Source organism: Gracilinanus agilis, chromosome 3 (assembly GCF_016433145.1).
Source record: "Gracilinanus agilis isolate LMUSP501 chromosome 3, AgileGrace, whole genome shotgun sequence".
Classification (NCBI taxonomy): domain Eukaryota; kingdom Metazoa; phylum Chordata; class Mammalia; order Didelphimorphia; family Didelphidae; genus Gracilinanus; species Gracilinanus agilis.
Genome location: NC_058132.1, coordinates 253,129,024 through 253,155,106, shown reverse-complemented (window position 1 = coordinate 253,155,106; position 26,083 = coordinate 253,129,024). Strand labels below are relative to the sequence as shown.

Below are 26,083 nucleotides of genomic sequence, written 5' to 3'. Positions count from 1 at the left end.
AATAGTTCTTCATGTCTCAAGGAATTATTGACCTCTGATCTGTTTCAGAGAATCTGTTATTTGGATAAATTTTAGCACTTTCTCTTCTGAGTTATTTATTCTCTTAATTGTTTCTTCCAGAGCTTAAAATTAAAAAAAATCTCTTCATTACTTGTAGATAATGAGATAGTCCTTGTGAAAAAAATTTTTTCCTATTAGTGTCTTTTGCCAAGAGAGTTACTCTTTTTTTTTTTTTTTTAAAGGGATCTCTGGGTTTGCAGTGACTTCAGATTGAAGTTTTCAATTCTGTAATTCTTCCAGCTTTTATTCCTGAATTGAGACTTTTTCTAAAGGTCCTACCTCTGCATCCTGCTTTTGAGTGGGGTGGTCAGCTTTGCATTTCCTGGGCTGCTGACCTCTACTTACCTGAGGTTGTGGACTCCCCTATGTCTTCAGGGTTTGGAATGCTGGTTTTCCCAGACTCTGGCATCTAAGGATTAGGTATTAGGGATTCCTGAACTCTGGGCTATCATGGTCTGAGTGTTTCTGTATCTGCCTGATCACTGACTGTTCTGCCTTGGTCATTAAAGGTCCTAGGCCTTCTAATGTATGTTTATGACTACCCTCATGGGGCACTTAGCTCTTGCTCCTTTTAGACACAAAACCTTGTGGGTAGTACCTACTAGTCCCTTATTGGCCTGCTTTTCTGCCTTTTCTGATGCTGGCTTTGCTGGTGACCTCTTCTGTTGCCTATGCATTGCTGGTTGACTTTTTGTACATTTCTAGGGAAAAAGAAAATAGTTGCTTGTAGTTTCTCATTGAATTTATTGATCACTATTCTGAACTTCCTTGTGGCAGTGGGTTGGCAGCCTCTTTTTTTGGTATTGGTTAGTTTTCCTGTAATTAAGCTTTATGAAATAATTTGAAAGATATTAGTAATTTGTACTTACCACATTAAATTATCCCTGCTGTAGTATAAGTGTCACTTTCAGATTGGATGAAAATGTAAGGTCTGACCTTTTGATGTTATTAAAGATCTCAAGACAAATTTCATGAGAACAGGAATATTATAATCAGTGTTAGCAATAAAATTGTATTTGAGTCATTAGTCACATTTGTAATTTGGTTTCAATCAAATATAACATACTTTTTTACTTTAGCTTGGAATTCTGTTCTTAGGTATTGCTATGTGACTTTTTAAAAAAAAAGTCTTAGTTGGTTAAAATTTAGCATTATGGGAAGTAATTCCTCATTTCCTTACTATATCTCTGCAATATCTAACATTTTGCCTGTCATTTCACTTTTACAATAGCTTTCAAATATACCTTCTTCACTCCTTTGACATTGCCATTACTCTATTTTAGGACCTTATTACCTCACCTGCAATATCCTGCTTGTGGGTCTGCCTACCTCAAGTCTCTCCCTTCTCTAATCTATCCTTCATTCAAGCCACCAAAGTGATTTTCCTAAAATATAAGCCCAATCATGTCACCACCCCTACCACTTTCACCTGAATAAATTCCAGTAAATTCCTGGTGCTTCCTGAATCACATAGAAAATCCTTTGGTACTCAGAGTCCTTCCTAACCCAGCCTCCTCTTATCTTTCCTGTTTTTTGCACATTTCCCTTCTACATATACTTTTTGATTTAGTTACTATGGCCTCCTTGCTATTCCATGAACAAGACACTCTGTCTCTCAGCCCTGGGTATTTTCCCCCATACCTGGTTATGTACTCTCTCTTATTTTTGCCTGTTGACTTTCTGTCTTCTTGTAAGTCCCAACTAAAATCTCACCTTTTACAACAAGCCTTTTCCTGACTTCTTTTAATTCTAGTGCTTTCCCCTCTTAATTATTTCCTATTTATCTTGTATGTAGATTACAGATATTTGTTTGCATCTTGTCTCCTATATTAGATTGTGAACTCCTTGATGGCAGGCATTATCTTTTCCCTCTTTTTTTTATCCTCAGCACTTAGTACATAATAGACTTCCAATAAATTTTTATTGCTTGATTGGTTAAATCAAAGTACAACAATCTGAACTGGACTAGAGAAAACTACATAGAAGCAAAAAAAATTTTATAGAAAGAAATTTATAAATGCTAATCTTGTACTATCCTAAATATTTTTTCAAGGCGTAGGAATTATTTTTTTAAGTTCTCTTTTACCTTTAACACCTAGGTATTTAAAGAAATCTTATTTGTAAATAATTGATATCTACATACTTAATAATTTTCTTGAGTGGTATGATAACAAAAAACATTTAAAAATCTGTCACTTGAATTCAGATGGCAGTGAGGTGGCAGGGCAGTAGAGCGCTGAATTTGGAGTTCTGAATATCCAATTTCAAGTTCTGCCTGAGACACTTGACTAGCTTGGGAAATTCACTTAACTTCTCTTACCCTCAGTTTCTTCCTCTGTAAAGTGGGTAAAATAAAAATTCTTCAAAAGGTTGTCATGAAGATTGAATGAGATAACATAAACATGTAAAGCGTGTTGCAAATCATAAAGATCTATATAGATGCTAGCTATTAATTCAGATGAGTTTAATAATATGGGAAAATATTTAGATTTAAATAAATAAATAACCCATATTAGATGGTACAGTGGGTGGTACAATGTATTGAGCACCAGGCCTGGAGTCAGGAATACTGTCTGCCTCAGTTTCCTCATCTGTGAAAAGGAGAATAATAATAGCATTGACCTCAAAGGGTTGTGAAGATCAAATGAGATAATATTTCTAAAGGAGTTTTGCATAAGGCCTGGCACTTAATAGGTGCGTAATAAATGTTCATTCCTTTTATTAATTTAAACACATTTAAAAATTAAGTTAAATTTTTTCTATTAACAAAGATATATTTTCTCTTCCTATCTACCTTGATATTCACTTTTTATTGTGAGTCCATTACTTTTCTGCTAGGACATGAGTGATATGCTTTATTATATGGGTCCTTTGGAAAAGTTGTTAGCCATTGTGTTGTTTAGCATTCTCAAGTTTTACAAAGTTGCTTGTTTTTACATAAATTGTTCTCCTGGTTTTCATTTCATTTTGCATTAGTTCATACAACTCTTCCCAAGTTTCTCTGAAAAAGACTTCTTCATATTTCTTATAGGACGGTAGTATTCCATTACATTTATATTTCATGCTTTGTTCAGTCATTCCTTGGTTGATGAATATCTCCTTAGTCTCCAGTTCTTAACCATTATAAAATAGAACTGCTGTAAATAGAATTCATGCAGATGAGTCCTTTTCCTCTTTAATCTATTTGGAATATATATCTAGGAATAATATTATTAGGTCAAAAGGTATATGTAGCTTAGAAACTTTGGGGCATGGTCTTTCAAAAACCTTACTTATAAATAATTGATACCTATATCAATTATTATTCAAATTTATTGGTTTCCTTAGAGTAGTAGTGGTAGTTGTAGTAAGTTAATAAGAGTTACTTTAAAATAAGCTACCAGAATTGAAATGAGTTTGACAAGATGAGGTAGTTAACCAAGTCACAGGTCCATTTAATGATGAGAAAAATAGTTTGTTAGAAGACTGAGGGAAATGATCTTTATTTTCGTTAACATACAAATTTATTAATTTATTCAATGCAAGTTGAATTGAATCTAATCTAAAATTTGTCATTGCCCAATTTTAAAAAAACAATTCTCAGGACATATATTTTCTGGTGAGTAATTTTTTTTTTTTAGATGAAGAAAACAGTTTACATGTAGTAGTGAATTGTGGAGAAGCACTACTGAAGAACAATACTTATTGGCCTCTTGTCAGTGATTTTATCAATATACTTTCACATCAAAGTGTGGCGAAGAAATTCCTAGAGGATCATGGTTTGTTAGTTACTTGGATGAACTTCGTGTCATTTTTTCAAGGTATATGTTTATTTTTACATTGTTTCCTTTTCAATTAATACAATGCTTACTGTCGGTTGCTAAAATAATTAAGCTATAATTAGAGTAGAAAGTTTATATTGAGAAGTGGTGGGTAGAATACTGATCTTACAGTTGGGAAGACTTGGGTTTAAGTCCTGCTTCTGAAACATACTAACTGTATGTTCAGTGAACAAATCACTTAGCCTCCTAAGACCCAGATAGTTCAAGATGATTATTTCAGCTGAAGGAGGGAGTTTCCACACTGGGAATTCCTACATAAATGAAGTCCTAGATTTGGACCAAACAAATTATTCATTAGAACTGGAATCTTGAAATCAAGGTTTATGTTCATTATTGTTATTGTGGTAGTGGTTGTTATTTTCACAAATTCCAGTTTCTTGAAAACAATTTATTAATAATTTAGGAAACAGTTTTTAAAAGCCAAACCAGAGGATGCATAGTGCAATGAAAAGTACACTAGAAAAGTATTTGGGTTCAAGTTCTGCCTGCTTTTTTTAACCTTTCTGGCCTCAGCATTTTTGTTCATCTTGTGAAATGGATCCTAGTTGGTTAATTTAAAGTATGTATGATCATTTGGAAGAACGTGTCATAGAATATTAGGCCAGATATTGGATTTAAAATTTTTTCTCTTTACAGTTTTTAATGGTTACATTTTTCTATTATTTCCATCTTAATTTTTAAAAGGTATGAACTTAAATAAACGAGAACTAAATGAACACGTGGAATTTGAATCTCAGACCTACTATGCTGCATTTGCTGCTGAGCTTGAGGCTTGTGCACAGCCAATGTGGGGACTCTTATCACATTGCAAAATTAGGGTATGATGAGAACATTTTAATTGTTTTTTACATATGTATTTATGATTTTACTTTTTAGGTAATTTTTTCTTCATCTTGTAATTTGTATATGATAAACATTACCTTAGACATTTTAACTAGCTTGGTTAAAAATGGAAGTGGCAAAGCTTTTGGAACATGGGTCAATGGGAAATGTTTCTTTTTAGTCATTTCACAGTGGGGTTACTTCCCAATATTCCATAACATACAAATATAAATAGCAATTTTATTTGCAGTTATTTGATCAATGGTGATCAAACCTTGAATGAGTTTTGTTCACCACTGTTAAAAGTCACAAACAACATAATTAGCATAAACATTATATAACACCTAAGCAGATATCGAGATAGCTTTCATTAATAAGTCATTAAAATTAATTAAGATGTTAATATATAATAACTATGTGAATATAATATACATATTTGTCAGTGATTCCCAAAGTGGGCTCCAATGCCCCCTGGTGGGTGCTTCAGTGATTCAGGTGGAACAGTGATGACCACAGGTGCATTTGGGGGCAGTGAATAACTGTAAGGGGGCGGTAATAGTATGTGACAGGGGGTGCTAAGTAATATTTTTTCTGGAAAGGGGGTGGGAGGCCAAAAAAGTTTGGGAAGCACTGATATATATTTTTAATTGGATAACATATAGTGGTTTCTAAATAGTGCATCCATATTGTCTAAACTATCTCCCATTTTTCATATTGTTTTGGTATGGTATTTATAATTTATAGATGTTTGATTACTTTATATTTTTGTTATGATCTTGTGGTCTGTGATAATTATTAATTTTATCTTATTTTAGGCCTTGTAACTTGATTTTTCTTGATCATTTATTTCTAAAACATTGTAATCAGCTATTTCTTTTTTTTCCTGTTAGTCCCCCTCTCTTGATCTCCAAATTATCCCCAATAGATCTTTAGTGTAATGAGAAAGCATTTAGAACCAGGCTATAATTAACAGCAAATAATCTTGCCAGGAAGGAAATTAACTTGATTGCAAAGAGTTAAATTTTGTTGAAATATGAGTCAGGAACTCGATTGGAGGTTACAGTAGAGGATATTTATTTGTTTATTTGTTGTTACATTAAATTTTCTAATTTAATACATTAGTAGACTGATTATTTCTTTTTTTAATTTTAATTTTGAATATTTTCCCCTAGTTACATGTTTCATATTCTTTCCCTCTCCTCCAAACCTCCTTAATACCTCTTAGCTGACGCACAATTCCACTGGGTTTAGATTATTTCTAAATTTTAGTTTTATTTTCATTTCCTAATTTTTTCCCTTTCCTTTTTCCTCCTTCACTTATTGAGAAAGCAAGAAAAATAAAACCCATTGTGTGTGTGTATGTGTGTGTTTGTGTATGTACATATATGTACATATATACATATATATGTATTCATATACATATATATGTGTATATATATTTGTGTGTGTATATATATATATATATACTTTTTGCCTTTTTTGGGGGGGAAGACACAAATAATATGGATGTGTTTTACATGACTCTGAGAGAGAGAGAGTCATGTAAAACACATATCCATATTACTGTGTCTTCCCCCCCCCAAAAAAAAGGCAAAAAAAAAAAATAGGAAAAAAGCTTCAGTCTATACTCTTGAGAGCTTCAGATCTCTGTTTTGAGATGGATAGTGTATTTCATCATGATCATATGGAATTGTGTTTGGTTATTGTATTGATCACTTTCTAAGTCTTTTAAAGTTTATTATCTTTATAGTACTGTTGTTATTGTATAAATTGTTCTCCTGGTTCTACTCACTTTGTATAATTTCATTCAAGTCTTTTCAAGTTTTGCTGAAACAATAGCCTTCATCATTTTAAAGAAGCATAATAGTATTTCATTGCTTTCATATATATCATAACTTGTTTAGCCATTCCCCAGTTAATGGGCATCCTTTCAATTACTAATTCTTTGCCACAACAGAAAGAGTTGCTATAAATATTTTGTACATATGGGCAGTTTTCCTCTTTCTTTGATCTCTTTGGTATTATAGACTTATTAGCAGTATGTCTGGGTCAGAGAGTTTAATAGTTTTTGGGCATATTTCCAAATTGCTTTCCAAAATGGTTGGACAAGTTCACAGCTTCCCCAATAGTGCACTAGAATTATTTCCCCACAACCTTTTCAGCATTTGTCATTTTCTTTTTTTTTGTCTTAGCTAATGTGAGGAATGTGCAGTGGTACATAGAATTGTTTTTATTTCCATTTCTCTACTTTTTAGTGATGTAGATAATTTGTATATGCCTATTGATAGTTTTGGTTTCTTCCTCTAAAACTGCTATTTCTATCCTTTGGTCATTTATCAATTAGAGAGTTACTCTTTTTCTTTTAAATTTTATTCAGTTCCCAATATATTTTATAAATTGCTCATAGTTTTTAATGACTTAAATTTAGAGGCATTTATCCAATATACTGGGATTCTCTTGTTCTTCTTTTAGTATTTTATGTATATTAGTTCAACATTCTGTCTATCACTTTTCCTTTATTCCCAATCCTTGCGTATTCCCTTCACTTCCTTCCTTTTTCCAATAATACATATTCTTGATGTCTCATATGCTTATGTTTTATTGATAATGCTGTTTACTTATATCCTCTTCAGAGCATAATCTCCCTAAAAGTTTGGCCTGTTTGATTTTTGTCTTTTTATCCCCAGGGCCTGGCACATAGTGATGTTTAGTAAATATTTTGACTGGTATACAGTTTTTCATTTCTCAAGTGAAATAGATAAATAATCTATAGGGGCCACTAATCACTAAGGTGAGGTAGCTAAATGGTGTAGCGGGTAAAGTGTTGGGCCTGGAATCAGAAATATTTGAATTCAAATCTGACCACAGACACTTAATAGGTCTATGACCCTGGGCAAGTCATTTAACCTCTTTGCCTTGATCCATTGGAGAATGAAATGGCATATCATTCCAGTATAAATTTGCCAAGAAAAAAAGTACAGGACCATGAAAAGTCATGACTGAATAACAAATCGCTATATTAACTATTGCCATAAGTTATTGGTAAATATATTACACTTGTCTCTGAAGATCCTAGACATTTACAGGCTCTATTTTTACAGTTTTTGTTTTTGTCTACAGGAAACACAAGAATATACAAGAAATGTTGTTAGATATTGCCTAGAAGCACTTCAAGACTGGTTTGATGCTATTAACTTTGTAGACGAGGTATGTATTTGTCACAGTATTGAGCAAAACTGTTTGATCTTAAAGTATAATTGGAGAATGATGCCTACAAGTAAAATGAGAAACAAAAAAATTAAATGGTTACTTATGTAAGAAATTTTTGCTTTAATAATGCACATTGAAAAAAAGTCAAGGTTTTTCTTTTTTTAAGCACAGAGAAAACACTTAAGTAGTCAATCATTTTTGTTGTTTTCATGGAGATGGGAGTATTTATTTAATCAGATATTTAGAGTGTCCTTCTTAATACAGATGTAGATTATAGATATAATATAGAAAGCATATAAGCTAATAGCAAGTATAGAAGTGTTTCTGCACTTAGGCATGGGATACTGCACATTGATGGCAATGATTATCAAAACTATGAATCTCCAATGACTAAAAGATGTCCTGTAATAGGAATAAAGTGTGAATTAGTAGATATAGTACTTACACAATTGAATAACAGACTAATCTTTAAGAAAGAAATGCCATAACCAAAGAAGACTGATAATATCATTGAGGAATCAAGTACAAAGGTAGAAGTCTTTGAGATTATATTTAAATGCTTCTTATTTGAGTATAGTGAAATACCGTATGTTTTCATCTGCATTCTGGCTCCAACAGTTCTTTCTTTGGAGATGGTTAGCATTCTTTGTCATAACTCTCTCAGAATTGTCCATTTCAGAAAGTGTTTTAACATGTATTATATCATTTGTTCCTCACAATAACCTTAAAAAAGAGGCAAGATATGATTTACCCTCATTTTGCTAATAGTGGGAGTTTGAAGATTGGAGAAAGTAAGTGATAATATCCTGACTTAATTGATAAATTCTTGATGGAGGTGGTTGTAGAGCCTTCCTCTCAAAACTTCCAATCCCCTTTTTAGCTATAGCATACTCTCTTCCATTAGCATATAAATAATAGAAGTTGGTTCATTGGTTGGTTTTCCTTCAGAAACGTTTCTGGTTGTGTATGATTCTAGTGTGACGGTATCTGATTCTAGTTTTGTGTCAGTTTAGGCCAGCAGTTCTCATTTGTTTGTCAGGGATGGTGTATTAAACATCTATTAGTGAGTGATTCCAGTATTGACTAAGATATTGCTTAGAAGTGAGATGAAACACTAAAACCTAAGAAGTTAAGATAACCTGTCATCCTTTTCCTTCACTAAATGAACTTCTTATCCTAAATACATTTCCCTGATGACATCTTTAAATCTATACTTCTTTTATTTTCCTATTTAGTTTTATATTTTAATTTCCTTGAACCCATCTTGTGTCCCATCATTATTCTCTCTGTGATACCCATTTTCAAGTCTTCTGAGATTCTTGTGTTCTACATCTTGCATTTATCACAACATTATGGGTATTGGTATTAAATATATGCATCTCTGTTTGCTGGAGAAGCTTAGTTCTGTTTATTAAAGATTTCGTTTCCTAAAGGGCATCTACTTCCCTTTCCTCCTCCTCTTCTTCCTCTTTTTCCTCCTTCTCCCATTGCCCATTTTACTGTTTGTCCTAGATAACAAATAACTGATGAATGAGCTCTATACATTTGTTTATCCAGCCACATGACATAATCTGGGCAATAAATATTATTCATCCACAACTTTTCAGGGTAGATGGTTAGGACAAAGTGTTAGTTGGTTAATTTCTCTTTTCTAGGATGCTTTCTTTTTTTAATTAATTAATTTAGAATATTTTCCCATGGTTACATGATTCATATTCTTTCTCTCATCTCCTCCCTCCCCCCTCCCATAGCCAATGAACAAGCAATTCAACTGGGTTTTACACATATTATTGACCAAGACTTATTTCCATATTATTAATATTTGCAATAGTGATCATTTAGAGTCTACAACCCAAATCATATCCCCATCAGAGCATGTGATCAAGGAAATGTTTATTCTTCTGTGTTTCTATTTCCACAGTTCTTTCTCTGGATGTGGGTAGTGTTCTTTCTCATAAGTCCCTCAGAATTGTTCTGGATCAATACATTGCTGCTAGTACAGAAGTCCATTACATTTGATTGTGCCCAGTGTATCAGTCTCTGTGTACAATGTTCTTCTGGTTCTGCTCCTTTTGCTCTGTATCAATTCCTGGAGGTTGTTCCAGTTCACATGGATTTCCTCTAGGCAGCTTTCTGATGTTTCTCTTCTTGTTAGTGAATATATAATAAGATAATAGCTATAACTAAAGGGAGAGGCCTTCCACCTAAAAATGTCCTAATGTCCTTAATTTATTTCTTAAACAAAAAAAACCTCCCAGTAGCAGTAAAAAGTTATTTTACATCTTGTCATTATTCCAACTCTTTAGCAGCTCTGGTATGGTTTTCATACTTTTCATCAAAGTTATCTATGAGTGTGATGTTTGTAGGTTGACACTATATAGGAAGGATCTGTTCTATCATTTTAAACTTTATTTCTATTTTTTCCTTATGCAGTTATTTTCTTTGGCTTAATTTAAATAACTTTCACATTAAAAAATTTTAAATTGTGCTATTTTTTTCCATTAATATTTTAGTAAAACTTGAAGTTTTAAGGTGTAGGAATAAAACAAAGTAGAAGTTTTATTTTAGAATATATTTATGGAATTACATAAAGTATTGTTTTCACCTGTGGCATTTTTTGTTTGTTTGTATTTCAGCCAGCTCCTAACCAGGTTACTTTTCATTTGCCACTGCATCGTTACTATGCTATGTTTTTGAGTAAGGTAAGATTTGGCCTTGTATTTATGGTTCTTTCCTTTTCTAATAGTCTAGAAAAATATTTTTTTAGATAAAAAACTCTAAGTTCTCTAAATTTTATTTGTAGGCTGTGAAATGTCAAGAGCTAGATCTAGATTCTATTTTACCAGATCAGGAAATGTTGATGAAACTAATGATTCACCCACTCCAAATCCAGGTAAGGTTTCATGCTTCTTTGAGGTTTTAGGTAGGAGTTATTGATTATATCAAGTTCATTTAAGTCTTATTTGACTTAAAATCACATAACAGAGCCAGAAAGAAACTTTGACATAATTTATTCCAACTTTTGTGTGTCTTTATCATAATTGTCATTGTTGAAATATTTGTTTTTGGCTGTCATTTTTGCCAAATCACTTGAATTTTTTTTGAATCTAACTTTTAATTTTAGTTTTCCCTGATATGGTGGTTTTCCCATCTTTATTTTTCCTTTTACATAACAAAAGCACAGAGAGAATTGTACTGTGAATGAAGAGACCTGAGCCCTATGACTACTAAGGCACTTTGATTCAAAGCTTGGTTACCTCTCTGGCCCTCATTTCCCTTTGATGTTTTTGAGTTTTTTTCCCCAGCTCTCTGAAAACTATCTTATAGATTCTACCTCCATTAGTGTCACTTTTTTTTTTTTACAGATAAGTAGAACATCATATTATTTAAAATTGCTTTTTCATTAAGGATAGTTTTAACAGTAAATTTTTTTAAATTTAAATTTAAAATTTTTAAATTTAAAATTTTAAATTTAAAGTATTTTTTTAAAGATACTTTGAGGATAAAAAACTCAGTGCCTAGGTGATATGGGGTGGGAGAGGGGAAAATGGGGAGAACAGGAATGGGGGTATGGGGAGGGAGGAATATGAAGATGTATATGATGACATACATGTTTCCTAAGGAGGGTCTAGGTTTTTTGAAGAGACAGTGTTAAAATACAGTTACAAAACAGTAAAAAAAATCAATAGAATTATTGTCAATTTGAATATTATACCCCCTTTATGAAATAAATTAGAGCTATTTGTGTATTTTGTGATAAATAGTTGAAATAGGAGAAAACTAATCAGATAATTCTGACTATATTATTTGCTACACTTATCCCCATTACAAGGTAAATGCATGATTTTATGATAAATTAATTGTGGCACTGCCCACAGATGAAATGCCATATACTAGAAATTACATATATAATTCTAATGATTTTTATTGAAGGATAATATTTGAGGCTAATAGAGGTTTTAGGAAGTCTTTATGTTTCTGGGGGTTCTTTAGCTCTCTGGGCCTGCTTGTCTCAGATCACCTTGTGGGAGGTGGCAACTTTCAGATGGCTCATATGGGTTGCAGTACCAAAGGTAGGGTGGTAGTACTCCAGGTTGAATGCCAGTATTAAAGATGACTCACCAGGTTTTTCTTTTTGCACAGTATATGGATCACTCTTATTTGTGTTTTTGATGTTTTCATGATCTAGTAACCAGACATTCTAGGGCCATGATTGACTTGATGAGAGGGAAGATATAGGATCTTGCTCTCATTTTCTTATCTCCACTTGGGATACAGAAATTTGTTACATATATGAACTAGAACATTACTAAAAAAACTACTTCATTTGGGCTGAAATGAGTATTATAATTTTGAAAATGGGAAGAAATTTTCCTTGCAGTTTAGGGGTGTAAAGCACAGGTAGGGTAGGTAAGTAGGATAATTAACAATCAATATGAACAGAGAATACCTTAGGCTACTTTTCTCCAAGTAGCGTTAGCATTGTCAACGGAAATGGTCTTGAGGCATGTTCTTTTAGTTAAAGGATAATAGAACCTTTACTTTAAGGAATTTATAATGTTCCCTTGTTATATTTCTAGGATGCAGAGTCAGTTTATTCACTAGAAGGAATAAAAGTGTTTGTTTACAAAAAGCCCTAACAAACAAACAGGCTTATCTATGTTATGATAAGGAGTATAACAGATATACACTGGACATTATAGGTATATTGCAGCAGCTGTGACTCAAATGGCATTAATGCTTAGTCCTTTTTTTACTGATTTATTTTTCAATTTGTATTTCTCATATTGAAGTTCCACATTATAACTTTTATTATAGATATTTGTTTACATGCCTTATTTTCCCTACTACCTGTACTCTTCATGAAAGCAGGCTTCATGTTGGCATTTTCTTTGTATTAGTATCATCTAGGATAGGTCCTTAATAAATTGCTGCTGAACAAATAAAATACATGAATTAATCAGTATACATTTACTTTCTCATCTCATTCCCATATATATTGGTAATAAAATTTGTGAAATGAATGGCTAGTCTTAGGGACCAAAGCAGGGACCAGTGTCTGGAGATTGATCAAAGTATTTAATGCCTTCATCTTTACATATAAGAGTGATTAGAAATATTAACTTTATGTTATATTTAACTATAGTATTTAAATATTGTTATTATTATGTCCTTATTGGGAGTTGCTGAGATATATTATCACTCTAGTATTTTTTAATTTAAAAGACTTCAAAGCAAATACCCTATATTAAAGAAATAATTATATAAAGTCACTAATGCATTAACTTGCAAATAAATTTTTCCTTATACATTACTTGAGCAATAATATATTATTTTTATTTTATTATTAGTTTAAGTTATTTATTCTAATGAACAGATTTTTAGTTTAATAAAACATTTAGTTTAATAAAACATTTGGCTAGTTCTGGTGATTAGTTGTAATCCTAAAATATTTTTAGATCACTATCCATGTTTATAAACATATTGTATGTAGAAAATAAATATTCCTAAATTGAGTTGCTAAATAATACTGTTATTTAATTTTTTTTCTAAATAGGCGAGTCTCTCTGAAATTCACAGTAACATGTGGGTTAGAAATGGCCTTCAGATCAAAGGGCAAGCTATGACTTATGTACAGTCTCATTTCTGTAATTCCATGATTGATCCGGATATATACTTATTACAGGTAAAATCATCATATAACTCAGACAACTGTGCTCTCAAGTAAAGCTGAATGCTGAACAATAAATTATTCTTTGTTTTCTTTCGAAGGTCTGTGCTTCTAGACTTGACCCAGATTATTTTATTTCATCTGTCTTTGAAAGGTAAGCAATTTTGAAGCATTTTATCAGGTATTTTGGGATATTTTCAGTTATATTTTACTCTTTTAAATTTTAAGTGTTATATATTTTTTTCCCATAGATTTAAGGTAGTGGATTTGTTGACAATGGCTTCACAACATCAAAATACAATACTTGATTCAGAACATGAGAGATCTATGTTAGAAGGAGCCCTCACATTTCTTGTGATCCTGTTGAGTCTTCGGTTACATTTAGGTAAAAATTGCAATTATTCATATGTAAATAGAACAGCCATTTTAAAAAAAGAGACTGTTAAGGTGCCTATTTTTAAAAAAGAGTCTAGGGATAATGTAAATTATTCTGGATTTTTTATTTGGTTTGCAAATAACATATATTTAAAAATAATTCACTTTAATTATCTGAAATAGCTGAAAACAGCAATTATAAACTAATTATATCTGAGGTACTTATCCTTTTTCCCTTTAACTCTTGAAGTATACTGAACATTTTAGGGGACAGACAAATAAAATTTATGGTAAAAGGATTTTTCGTGGCATTATCCCTGTTTTAGATGTACTAATTTTTGTTTTTAATTATTTTAGGAATGTCAGATGATGAAATCCTGAGGGCAGAGATGGTAGCCCAACTTTGTATGAATGACAGGACACATAGTTCATTGCTGGATCTCATATCCTTATAAATTTTGGTTTAATTCTCAGTTGATTGCATATTTAACTTAATATTGAAAGAAATTAGAAATATGTTCATAAAGAGAACCAAAGAATATTAGAACTGGTAGGGACCTTGGAGATCATCTTGTCTTTTCTTTGTGAAGAAACTAATGTTTAGAGAGGTAAAATGATTTTTTAAAGGTTACACAGCAAATTCATAGAATAATATGCAAGGGACCCCAGGTTTCTCCTCATTCTGCTAATTTTTCTACAATAATATGCCACTTTTGCATGTTAATTGGAGTAGGTAAAGAGAATAAATTATCATTCCAACTTAAAAAATTTTTTGGGTCTGTGATTTCATAGGTATAAGGAATTCCTGTTAAAGAACTTCCTTTTTCAAAGCAAATCTGCATTTTCTTTGCAATTCATAGTTTTAGAGATTTACCTAGGGGAATTTAACAGGGTTCTTCAAAGTCACTCAGCCAATGTCAGAAATGGAACTTGAACCAAGGTCTTTTTGACTCTGAGATTGGTTCTTTATCCACAACATCATGGTATTAAAATATGATTGTTGTTTTCTAAAATCTATAATTAGATTTTTTTTTGGTACTAAGGATTTTATTGACATAGGATATTATATCTGTATTTTCTTTGTCATTATGGTAAACAAATAATTAATTTCTGAGAACCTCAATTTCCTCATTTATAAAATGGTGATAATAATACTTTCTTTTTTTTTTAAAAAACCCTTACTTACCTTCTGTCTTGGAATTGGCTCCAAGGCAGAAGAGTGGTAAGGGTAGACAATGGGGGTCAAGTGACTTGCCCAGGGTCACACAGCTGGGAAGTGTCTGAGGCCAGATTTGAACCTAGGACCTCCTGTCTCTAGGTCTGGCTCTCAATCCACTGAGCTACCCAGCTGCACCCTGATAATACTACTTTCTTGATAATCTTTATGAAGCTTTTTATGACCAGCTTCAATCTGGCTATTATTATTATTATTATTATTATTATTATTATTATTATTATTACTAAGCAATGAGAGTTAAGTGACTTGCCCAGGGTCACACAGCTAGGAAGTGTTTGAGGCCATATTTGAATTTAGGACCTTCTGACTCTAGGCCTGGCTCTCAATCCACTGAACTACTCAGATGCCCCCTGGCAATTATTTTCTTGGGCTGTAAAGATTTTTCCTTTTGATTTTTTACCCAGTATCTCTAATTACCCTCTACTGATTTCACTATTAGTAAGTATTTTCTTGGGCTGTAAAAGAGGAAAGAGGCAATGTTGTATACTGGAAAGTGTCTTAGCTTTGCAATTTGACTTAGGATTGAAGTAGATGATCTCCAAGATTCCTTCCAGGTCTACATTTGATAATCAGTGATAGCTTGGACCTATTAAAAGAACAAAGATATGTGCCATAACACGTATTTGATACAAAATATTTACTTACAGTTGGTTTCTCAGTTTAATTTCCATTAGTTCTTTCACGATCCTTAACTAAAGATGACTATTTGACAGTTTCTAAGGAGGCATTCTTTGCAATTGTAAATCTTATAAATAGCTTGATGATATTTTGCTTTCTTTAGTTCAAAGGAAATGATTATATGCAGCTCTAAATAATTAGAAAAACGATAGAAATCAGAAAATGGTAAAAATAAAAATTAATTTAAAAAGGGGATTTAAAGATTTTTCCTTTTGATTTTTTACCCAGTATCTCTAATTACCCTCTACTGATTTCACTATTAGTAAGTATGAAACTGTTAAGAACAAAATATTTTTGGTACTCTGCTATTTACATACAATCATTTTAATTATGTGGTAAGAACAGTTTTGACAGAACTGTTGCATTGTGGAGTCCTCTTGTGGCCACTTTTAGGTATTGTCATCTATCTTGATATGTGGACTGTTAATAAAAACATAGTAGAGAATCCTGATCATTTGAAACAAACTTTAGCCAGTATTAATTTTTCTTGACATATGAATCAGATTCCAGAAAATCCCAATCCCAAAAGTGGAATTATCCCAGGCAGTTACAGTTTTGAATCTGTGTTGTCAGCTGTAGCTGATTTTAAAGCTCCTGTTTTTGAGCCTGGAGGTTCTATGCAACAAGGAATGTATACTCCAAAAGGTATGTTAATGTACATAAGAATATTTTTTTTTGAAATATTTTCTGAAGGTGAAATCCTTATTCTAGAAGGAAATGTTTTACCTTTTTTTTTGCTTAGCCTTGATTTTTTTTCAGCTGTACTATTTTTGAATTTTACAAAAATTGGTGATAATTTGGAAAACTCTGTTACCCCATTGCGATAGTGATACTTGACCAAACTTATTCCTCAGGGACCAAATATTAGCTATTAGTATTTAAGCATTTCAAAGAACCACTATTTCACTGGTCTGGGTATTTCTTTTACCTATACTTATCTGAACCCCTTCTCACCTTCATTTAAGAAAGTTTTGAAATCTCTACACCATAAAGAAGCAATATAATAGGATTTTGATGGAAGATAAGATGAAATAGTATACTTTACAGAAAATAAAATCCACATGTGAACTATACATTTAAAAGTTAAATACTCAACTTCAAATAACCATTTAAAATATTCAAACAATTAAAATAGAATGCGTTGTTGCGCTAATAAGGCTCTATGTTTTGGAACTTAAAAAATGTACTGAAATTTGTCCCTTAAAATTTAATTGGAAGCTTTTACAGCCATCATCCTTAGTCTGTCTTCATAGATAATGAATTTGTTAAAATCCTGAAGTAGGTTAGAAATTGGACTTATTAAAGCATTAAATTTTTTTTTATCTTGTAGAGTAAGTTAGTGAAGAATGTTCTTTCTCCCAGATGGTCTTTTACTACTTTTTTGTTATAAAGAAAACCTTGAAATAACATAGTATAAACAATGTCTTAGTGGCTTTTAAAAAAATCAGTGGTACTGACTTTACTACTGAAATCAAGGATTTTGTTCCTCAACTAAATCTAAAAACCAAGAAAGGTGTCAATTATATTTAATACTTTTTCATATTGTATACTCTACTATTAACAATACATATCCAGTTCCTAGAAAATAATTCTTGAAGTACATAGAAGGTGTGATTATTTTTGGTTGTAGAATTTGATTCTCCCACAAAAGTCCTGAGAAATAAAAAATTAAAATTTTTCATTGAATGTGCATATTGTTTAGAATATTATGTTGGTGAACACTGTGAAAATATTTTAGCAGAATTTATGAGATATGAATGACTAAAATTGTAAATTTGATCTGCACAGTGACTTCCCTTTGCCTTGATTGCTACTTTGCTATTATGAACATTTATAACTACAAATTTAGAAATCTCCAAGATGGAAGAGAATTATTAATGACCTTTTTAAAAAATTTCAATTGTAATTTGATACGAAGGAAAAGAAGACATTAGCTAGAAATCTTGCTGTGTTTTGGGGAAAAGTGATAACTTAATAAATGTTAATATATATCTTTGTCTTTGATAAAAATAAATAGCTTAATTTTTAACCATAATAAATGATGTGTTGGAGTAGCTAAAGTCTAGCTCAGTTTAAAGAGTGCTTTTTTAATATCAATATTCCCAAGATTAAAATATATTTATTTTAGTCCATTTGAATCAGTTGTATTAAATGTTTGCGTATATCCTTTCTAGCCTTGTACTTAAAAGTCAAATCACATAGTTTGTAATTTCATGATCATCACAATAAAAACCAAAAGAAAAAATGCAATACTGTTCATTTTATGTGGATATTAAATACTTTTATATCCCTTTTATAATGGGTCTGTTGCATTTTTGGAATTTACTTGAAACTTTTATCATCTACTCAATGAAAGTAAAATGTGTTTTGAAGAATAGTCTTTTAAAAAGAAAAACTATCTTTATGTATAGCCTATTCCACTATTATTTTTACTGAAGTAGTAACTGTTGGAAAAAGTATAAAATAGAATTTTTTTGTTTTTTTTATATTAAAGAAAAAGGCAAATTAATTAGATGCTCTTAAATATCTTTAAGAAATTAAATTGAAATTTCATTAAAAATTTCATTTCCTTTCCAAGGTAAACATTTTTTAAAACTTTATGTTTTTGCATTGATCAAATATTTGTTGAGCAACTATATAAAGTAAAAATAGGGTTGATGGTGAAGCAAGAAATGGCCTCTACCCTAAAGCAACTTACAATTCAGTTGACACTGACAAAGATTATTCCATTATATGTTAAAATATGACAAATACATAAGAGGGATCTAAGTTATGAGGTGGTACAGTGAATAGAGTCTTGGACTTGGAGTCAGAAGGCTTTAGTTCATATTCTTCCTCAGACGTTTATTTGCAACGTGATTGATCAAGTCACTTACTTTCTCTGGGTCTCACTTACTTTATCTCTAAAATGAAGGGGTTATTATTCTTGGTGACCTTCTAAGGAAACTTCTGACATTAAATCCGTGATCTTAGGTGTGTGTATTGACAGTAGAGCAGGAATTTGTTCCAGTTATGGGAGACCGCATATGCAAGTGACCAGAAATGGAAGTTGTCACGTGTAGATCTAGGTCTGTTACATAGTTCAGTTTGACTGGAATGTAAAATGTATGAAGCAGAATGGTTTTAGGTAAGGATAGGAGGTAGGTAAAAAACCAGAGTGGAGAATTATAAATCTCATATATTTTTTTAAAAGAATTTATATTTTATACTATTGGCAGTAGAAAGCTACTGATAGTTTATGGATCTGGAAGTAATATGATCAAACTTGTGATATGAAGAAATAGTAATAATAACAACATTTTTATAGTGCTTTTAGTTTTTATAAAATGTTTTATTTATATTTTCCCAACAACTCTTAGATAGGTGCTATTATTTTCCCCATTTTACATGTAAGGAAGCCAAGACTGAATAGAATTATCCAGGGTTACACAGTATGTGTCTGGGAGCACAATTTGTATTCATGTCTTCCTTATTTCAGGTCTAGCATTCTCTCTAATACAGTACCTTGCTGCCTCAGACATATTACTCTGGCAGCAGTAAGAAGATAGATTAGAGAAGGGAGAGATTAGAAGCAGTGAAACTTATTAAGATGTTATTAAAAGTGAGTCCATGAGAGAGGTATTGAAGATCTGAAGTAGGATAGTTGTAGAGTGAATGAGAAAAAGGCTGTGCAATGATATTTCTGGATGTGGGGAGCAAAGGAAAAGGAAGAGTAAAAGATAACTTGAGATTTCAGATTTGGTGATTATGAAAGCAGTGGTACCATGAACAGAAATAAGTTAAGAGGGGAGGGTTTTTTTAGGGGAAATATAGTTTTAGACTTTGCTGATGAGATATTTTGGTAGAAATATCATGCAGATGGTTGGATGATTTAGGATTGGATCCTGTTGTTGGTGTGGGGAGAGTGTAAATAGAATGATTTAGTAGTTATCTTCATAGAGTGATGATGGAAGCAATAGAATTTGATAAAATTTAAAGGGAGGGCACAGATAGGAAGTGACCAAGTGTGTAGAGAAGGTAACCCGGGACAGAGTTTTGGGAGGAAGATAGGTAAGGAGGAGGAGCCATAAAAAAGATGTGCTTGATATATCTGGATTAGGTGTTTAACAAATAGTTTTTGAATGAAATAATAAATAAATGAATCAAGCTAGTAAGGGAATCTGGAGAATACATTTTCATGGAAACCAAGGGAGATGACAGTAACAAAGAGGGGGATGTCAAAGCCTGGGAAGAGGTAGGATACAATGAAGCCTGAAAAAAAGGTCTTTTAATTAGGTAACAAAGAAATCATTATTGACCTTGGCATGTACTTGAAACAAACAATTGTCTTACAGCTTGAATTACTATGTACCTTTTGAGAACTCTTTAGTTTTCTTGTCCATCTGTTTGGACTTAAGTGTGAGAAGGCAGACAGAAAGTCCCAGCACCTTAAGAAGCTCAAAGAATGCAGTTCTTAAACTTTTTTGGGCTCATCCTTTTACACCCTTAAAAACTACTAAGACCTCTGAAGTTTTTTTGTTCATGTGGACTATATCTATTAATATCTATTGATATTTACCATATTAGAAATAAAAACTGATGGAATTTTAAAATATTGATTTACTAAATCATTAAAAATAATAGTAAACCTATTACATGTTAACAAAATTAACATTTTGGTGAAAAACACCTATATTTTCCCACAAAAATTGTGAGAATTACATATTTTTGGAAATCTCTAATGTGGTTTAGTAGAAGACAGCTATGTTCTCTTTTCTGCTTCTGTATTAATCTGTTATGATGCTTTTTTTGTGATTCTGTTTAGCTTAAAGCATATGACCAAAATCTGGCCTTACACATGTCATTAGAAAAAAGGTTATTTAATAGGTAAATAATATCTTAAATTATTAATAAGATAGTGTTTACTTCAAAGACCCTCTGAAAGAGTCTTAGGGGGCCCCCTCAGGGGTCCTCATACCACACTTTAAAAATCACTGTGTTAAGGGGAAGGATGAAAATACTTTTAAAACCAATTCTTATATATTACAAAACTTCTGCTGGGGAAAAGAATTAAAAAGGCTATCTTTATCAAATGATCATATCTGTCTGTATATCTTTACCTCCAAGACTGATTAGTGCACCAATTGAAAAACGTTACCTTTAGAGAGTAGAAACTTTAATAAAAAATAATTTTTTTCCCTATTAGCTCAATAATGACCCAGGATCTTCTGGGTGTTTTGTTTATGACAGGCGTAGAATGAGAGTGGTGGTTTTAGTATCAGAAGATCTAGTTTTTGTTGTTTTTATATTTTTTTAAAAAACCTTAACTTCTGTGTATTAGTTCCTTGGTGGAAGAGTGGTAAGGGTAGGCAATGGGGATCAAGTGACTTGCCCAGGGTCACACAGCTGGGAAGTGTCTGAGGCCAGATTTGAACCCAGGACCTCCCGTCTCTAGGCCTGGCTCTCAATCCACTGAGCTACCCAGCTGCCCCTAGAAGATCTAGTTTTAAGTATTGATTCCTACCTAAAGTAGTAACTGTGTGACTAAGAGACTTAACATCTTTAAGAGTCAGTTCCTTTCAATCTAAAATGGGAATAATAATGTTTATCTACTTTACAAAGTTGTGAATAATGCTTTTTATAAACCATAGAGCTATATATAAGCATTAGGAGCTGACTGAAAAAAAAGTATTCATTCCAGATAAACCAATAGTAATTTAAAAATACCGACATTTTACCTTAATATATTGCTAAAAATGGAGACTGTAACAGTACTTCAGGCTCAGCATGGGATTTTGTTTCTTAACCTTCACTCATGCACGCTTATTTTGTATTAGAATTGCTCATATGTGTATTGACCAACTTACTAGACTTTGAGTTTCATGAGGATAGAAACTTAGTCTTTATTTTCCTATTATTTCCTGAGTTTTACTCTGCCTATAATAGACACTTTAGAAATTTAAGAATCTGCTAATACTCTTAATTTGAACTTCACAACAGAACAGATTTAATTTGCCCTTAAGCCAAGTCACATATTCCTCAATAACTCTCATAACTGTATCACAGAACAGTAACTGGATAATTTAATGTTTATATAGTTTCTTAGGCTATAATATTCAACTTTCATTATGCTGTCCCAGTATTATCAAGAAAATATTAACTTAAGTCTAATTATTGTGTTAATTAATTGTGACCAGGACTAGTATTTTCACAGTTGTTGGTCTGAGGCAAAAATATAATACAATTGGGTATCCTCCTTGGTCAGTGGATGGGATTAACATTCTATTTATTCCAAAGGAAATATTCTTAGCTTATTTGGAAATAGTCACCATTGTTTTTAGAATCACTAAAAATGTTTAATATTAAATTCATTGTCACAATTGTGTTAGCTGCTCAGATCACAAATAACCAGGATATAGTTCCTAACTTTAGGGAGATTATAGACATAAAATGTGTACATGAGTGACTTTAGTATAAAGTAAAATGTGAGAAGTTTGTAAGCAATACAGAAGGAGAGGTTTCTTGCTTTCAGATAAAAGAAGAGTTAGTGAGGGCTCCTTGAGCAGAGGAAGTTTACTGGGCTTTACAAGAGGAGTATATACAGGAGGAATATAGCAAATCGAGTAAGCAGAGGCATGGTGATGGGAAGGGATGGAGCTTATTTAATAATAAATAATCTGACTTGGAAGGAATTCATGAAGGGGAAGGAGTAGAACATCAAACTGAAAAGAAAGGTTAGAGCCAACTTACAAAGAACCTTGAATGCTGGACTCAGCGATTTGGAATTTATTTTATAGATGTTGGGAAGCTCTTGAAGTTTTGGATTACTAACATAATGTGATAGATTATATGTTTAGGAAGATTGATCTTGCACTGGAGGATAGAATGAAAGACACTAGAGACTAGGAGTAGGGGAATAAGGTAGTTAGATGACCATTTTAATCATCCAGGTGAGAACTAAGGAGAATTGGAATTGGGATGGTGGCTGTGGAAAAGGAAGGGAGGGAGTGCATAAGAGATCTGGTAGAGGCAGGAAACAAAGGCCCAGAGGAATGACATAAATCACCCCAAGGTCATGAGCTAGTTAGTAGCAGAGCTATGACTAAAAATGTCAGTATTATGATACCTGGTATAGGGCTTTAAAATTCACATGTTTAAAATCAGGATCAACATCTTAAATATCATGCCACGTTATTTATTTGTGATGACAAGACTATAGAGGGCCAGCCTCTATATAGTAAGGGTTCTGAGTGGCGTTTGGTGGCATCGGATTGTTAAGACAGGAAAAAGAAAATGAGAACAACCAGACTAGTGGTTAGCCCATGCTGATCTAACGCTATGGGATTTGGACTTTATTTTATACTGGTTTCAAACAAAGAACACAAAGAAAGAGTCACAGCTGTGAAGGGGTTACAAATCATACACAACCCATTAAAGTCTAAAAGTAGAGATATGGGTGCAAGGACAAGGGCCAAATTCCAACCACCAATTAGTAGGGGTTAATTCTGGGAGCAGAAATAAATTTCATGGAGATGTTTACTAATTGCGTTCTGCCTTGATTTACAGATCTGCACCTGGTCAGATAGTCTGGACTAAATTGTCTGGCTCCAGTCTTTATCTAAGTAATATATTTTTTTAGGGTTCAGGCTTCTTAATTATCAAGGAGAGAAATTGTTAACTCAGTAGCTTCTGGTCTGGTTATGGACTCAAAGCTTTCCAATAAGTCTATAATGTTTTTCCAATAAGAAAAGGTATGGATCATAAGAGGTATCAAAAGAGGGGTCTCAGATTTTTATCTATTCTCTTATTGGCTTCCCACACAAGATTATAAAAAAATTTTTTTCCTGTTTTAAAACATGCAGTGCTACATATGGTCTTAGGTGTAAAGAAACAGTGTATGATATATCAGTTAATATTTTAACTGGGAACCAAGATAAATTTAAGATTAACAATTAAAATTTTTAAAAATTCATTAAAAAAGGTCATCTTTGTAGTCTTGGTCTACATATCTAAAACATTTATGACCTACCAACTAATTTGTTTGTCATTCAGCCTAATTTTACAGTTTGTTTTCCAAAGATATGAAGGATAGCATATGAAAGACTTTCTTATAGGACACACAATTATATTCAAATTACTTTTTTTTAAACCCTTGTACTTCGGTGTATTGTCTCATAGGTGGAAGATTGGTAAGGGTGGGCAATGGGGGTCAAGTGACTTGCCCAGGGTCACACAGCTGGGAAGTGGCTGAGGCTGGGCCTGAACCCAGGACCTCCGGTCTCTAGGCCTGACTCTCCATCCACTGAGCTACCCAGCTTTTTAACACAACAAACTTATTACTAAAATTAATCATCTAAGAAAATATTCCATCTATTAAATTTAAAATTGCTAACAAAGATTATTTAGTAAATTTCATCTTTAGGAATTATTATGTTAACTTGTACTTTTTTAAAAATGATAATAGCGGAAGTCTGGGATAGAGAGTTTGACCCAGTCATGGTAATCCTTTGGACAGTTTACTGTAGAGATGTGCAGTCTGCAATGGACAGATATACTGCATTGTAAGTTAATCACATTAAGTAATCTATTAATTGAATATTACAGATCATATACTTCTGTGTATACATTTTAATTTCAAGTTGTCTTATGAAATAGAAATACTCATTATTAAAAGGGTATTTTTAATTTGTGGGGAGGAAAATAATTTTAAGGTTTTGTATTCTAGCAGAAATTGGATTTTAGATTCTTAGGATCATAAGCCAACATTTTCATTTTATATTTAAAAAATAATTTTTAATAATGTTAACTTAACAAAAATGACAAAAATTTGTATTATATAATAGAAGTCAGAAGCTAAATTTTGTGCTATTCTGCTTCAGATCCAGCAGAGGATGCACAAGTTAAGGTAATAAATTCTTAGAACTTTGCTGCCATCATCTACAATGATCATCAGCATTGCAAAGGCAAGGAATATTTTTGCTTGTAGGTCTTGCCTTTTGTACAAAAGGAAACAAGTACCATCTGACATGAAAAGTGAGAGAAGTTAAAACAATAAATTTTATTTGTAAGCATTTAACAAAACTTAGAATGTTGGGGACTGAAAAAAATCAAGATATAAATGATGTCCTTTTAATGGAGTATTTGGTTTCTTATCCTAGTATTATTTATTTTGTAATAATTATTGATAAATTTATTGTATTAATGATTAAATTAATAGTGTTGTACAACTTAGAATAATAAAATAACTCATAGCTTAATTCACAGTTTTCTTTATATTATATGTAAGCTTTGTCAGGGGACAAAGGACATACAATTAAAATAGAGTAGTTTGTACCATGAATAAATAGTTATCTGGATCATAGTCACACTAAAATCAAGCATAGTGAAGTATTGGTGGTGGTTTGAAAAAAAGTTGAAGTTATAGGTAAGGTTAATCTATCAAGGCTGAGAGGTATATCAGAGACTAGTAGTTTGAGGAAATTTTATAAATTAGAACTATAGCTTATTTTTATGAAAAAGTGGATGAAAAATGAAAGGGGAAATGGCAAATAGAGCCAACAATCAGGTGACAATAAATGTCGCTTAATTTTAAATTTATTTGCCTCAACCAGAATCTAATTTCTTTGTTTTACATTTTGGACATTTATCATTTAGAAAGTCTGTACACTAAAACTTAAAATTAATGTCTAATTTTAAGTGACTTAAAATTCATTATTTCAACAGAGAATTTACCATTGTACTATTAGGGAAGATTCTTTTTTTAAAAGAAATTTTATTTTTTTCCTCAATTATATGAAAAAACAAAATTTTAACCTTTTTTTTAAAAGTTTGAGACAAATTCCCTTCCTGAAATGGCAAGCAATCTGATATAGATTTTAAATGTGTAACAGTGTAAGATCTTTAGGAAAGATTCTTTATGCATTAAATGTAAGCAAGTTTCAGATATAGTAGTTAAGACACTTACAGGAATAGGACTATATTATCTTCAAATTAGTAAAATTTTTATTTTGAAAATTCCCATTCTTTTTTCTTTGCATGCACAGTTAGGTGAAATATCTTGAAATTTAAAATTTTTAATAGGGTTATACTCCAGCTTTTTTGTTCTCTCTACTTCCTTCATTAGCCCTCACCTTCTTTCTTTCTTTTTTCTTTCTTTCTTTCTTTCTTTCTTTCTTTCTTTCTTTCTTTCTTTCTTTCTTTCTTTCTTTCTTTCTTTCTTTCTTTCTTTCT

The 26,083-nt window shown here is 31.9% G+C and overlaps 1 protein-coding gene across 1 annotated transcript in view; it reads left to right on the top strand.

Annotated features, from left to right (window-relative positions):
- Positions 1-26,083, top strand: part of UBR3 (ubiquitin protein ligase E3 component n-recognin 3) — a 255,154-nt gene that overhangs the window by 119,442 nt on the left and 109,629 nt on the right. The window contains 11 exon segments of the mRNA XM_044669094.1: positions 3,681-3,860; positions 4,566-4,699; positions 7,824-7,910; positions 10,550-10,615; positions 10,717-10,806; positions 13,471-13,599; positions 13,686-13,738; positions 13,836-13,969; positions 14,317-14,420; positions 16,378-16,519; positions 24,318-24,414. Of these exon segments, the coding sequence (XP_044525029.1) occupies positions 3,681-3,860; positions 4,566-4,699; positions 7,824-7,910; positions 10,550-10,615; positions 10,717-10,806; positions 13,471-13,599; positions 13,686-13,738; positions 13,836-13,969; positions 14,317-14,420; positions 16,378-16,519; positions 24,318-24,414 (1,216 nt within the window).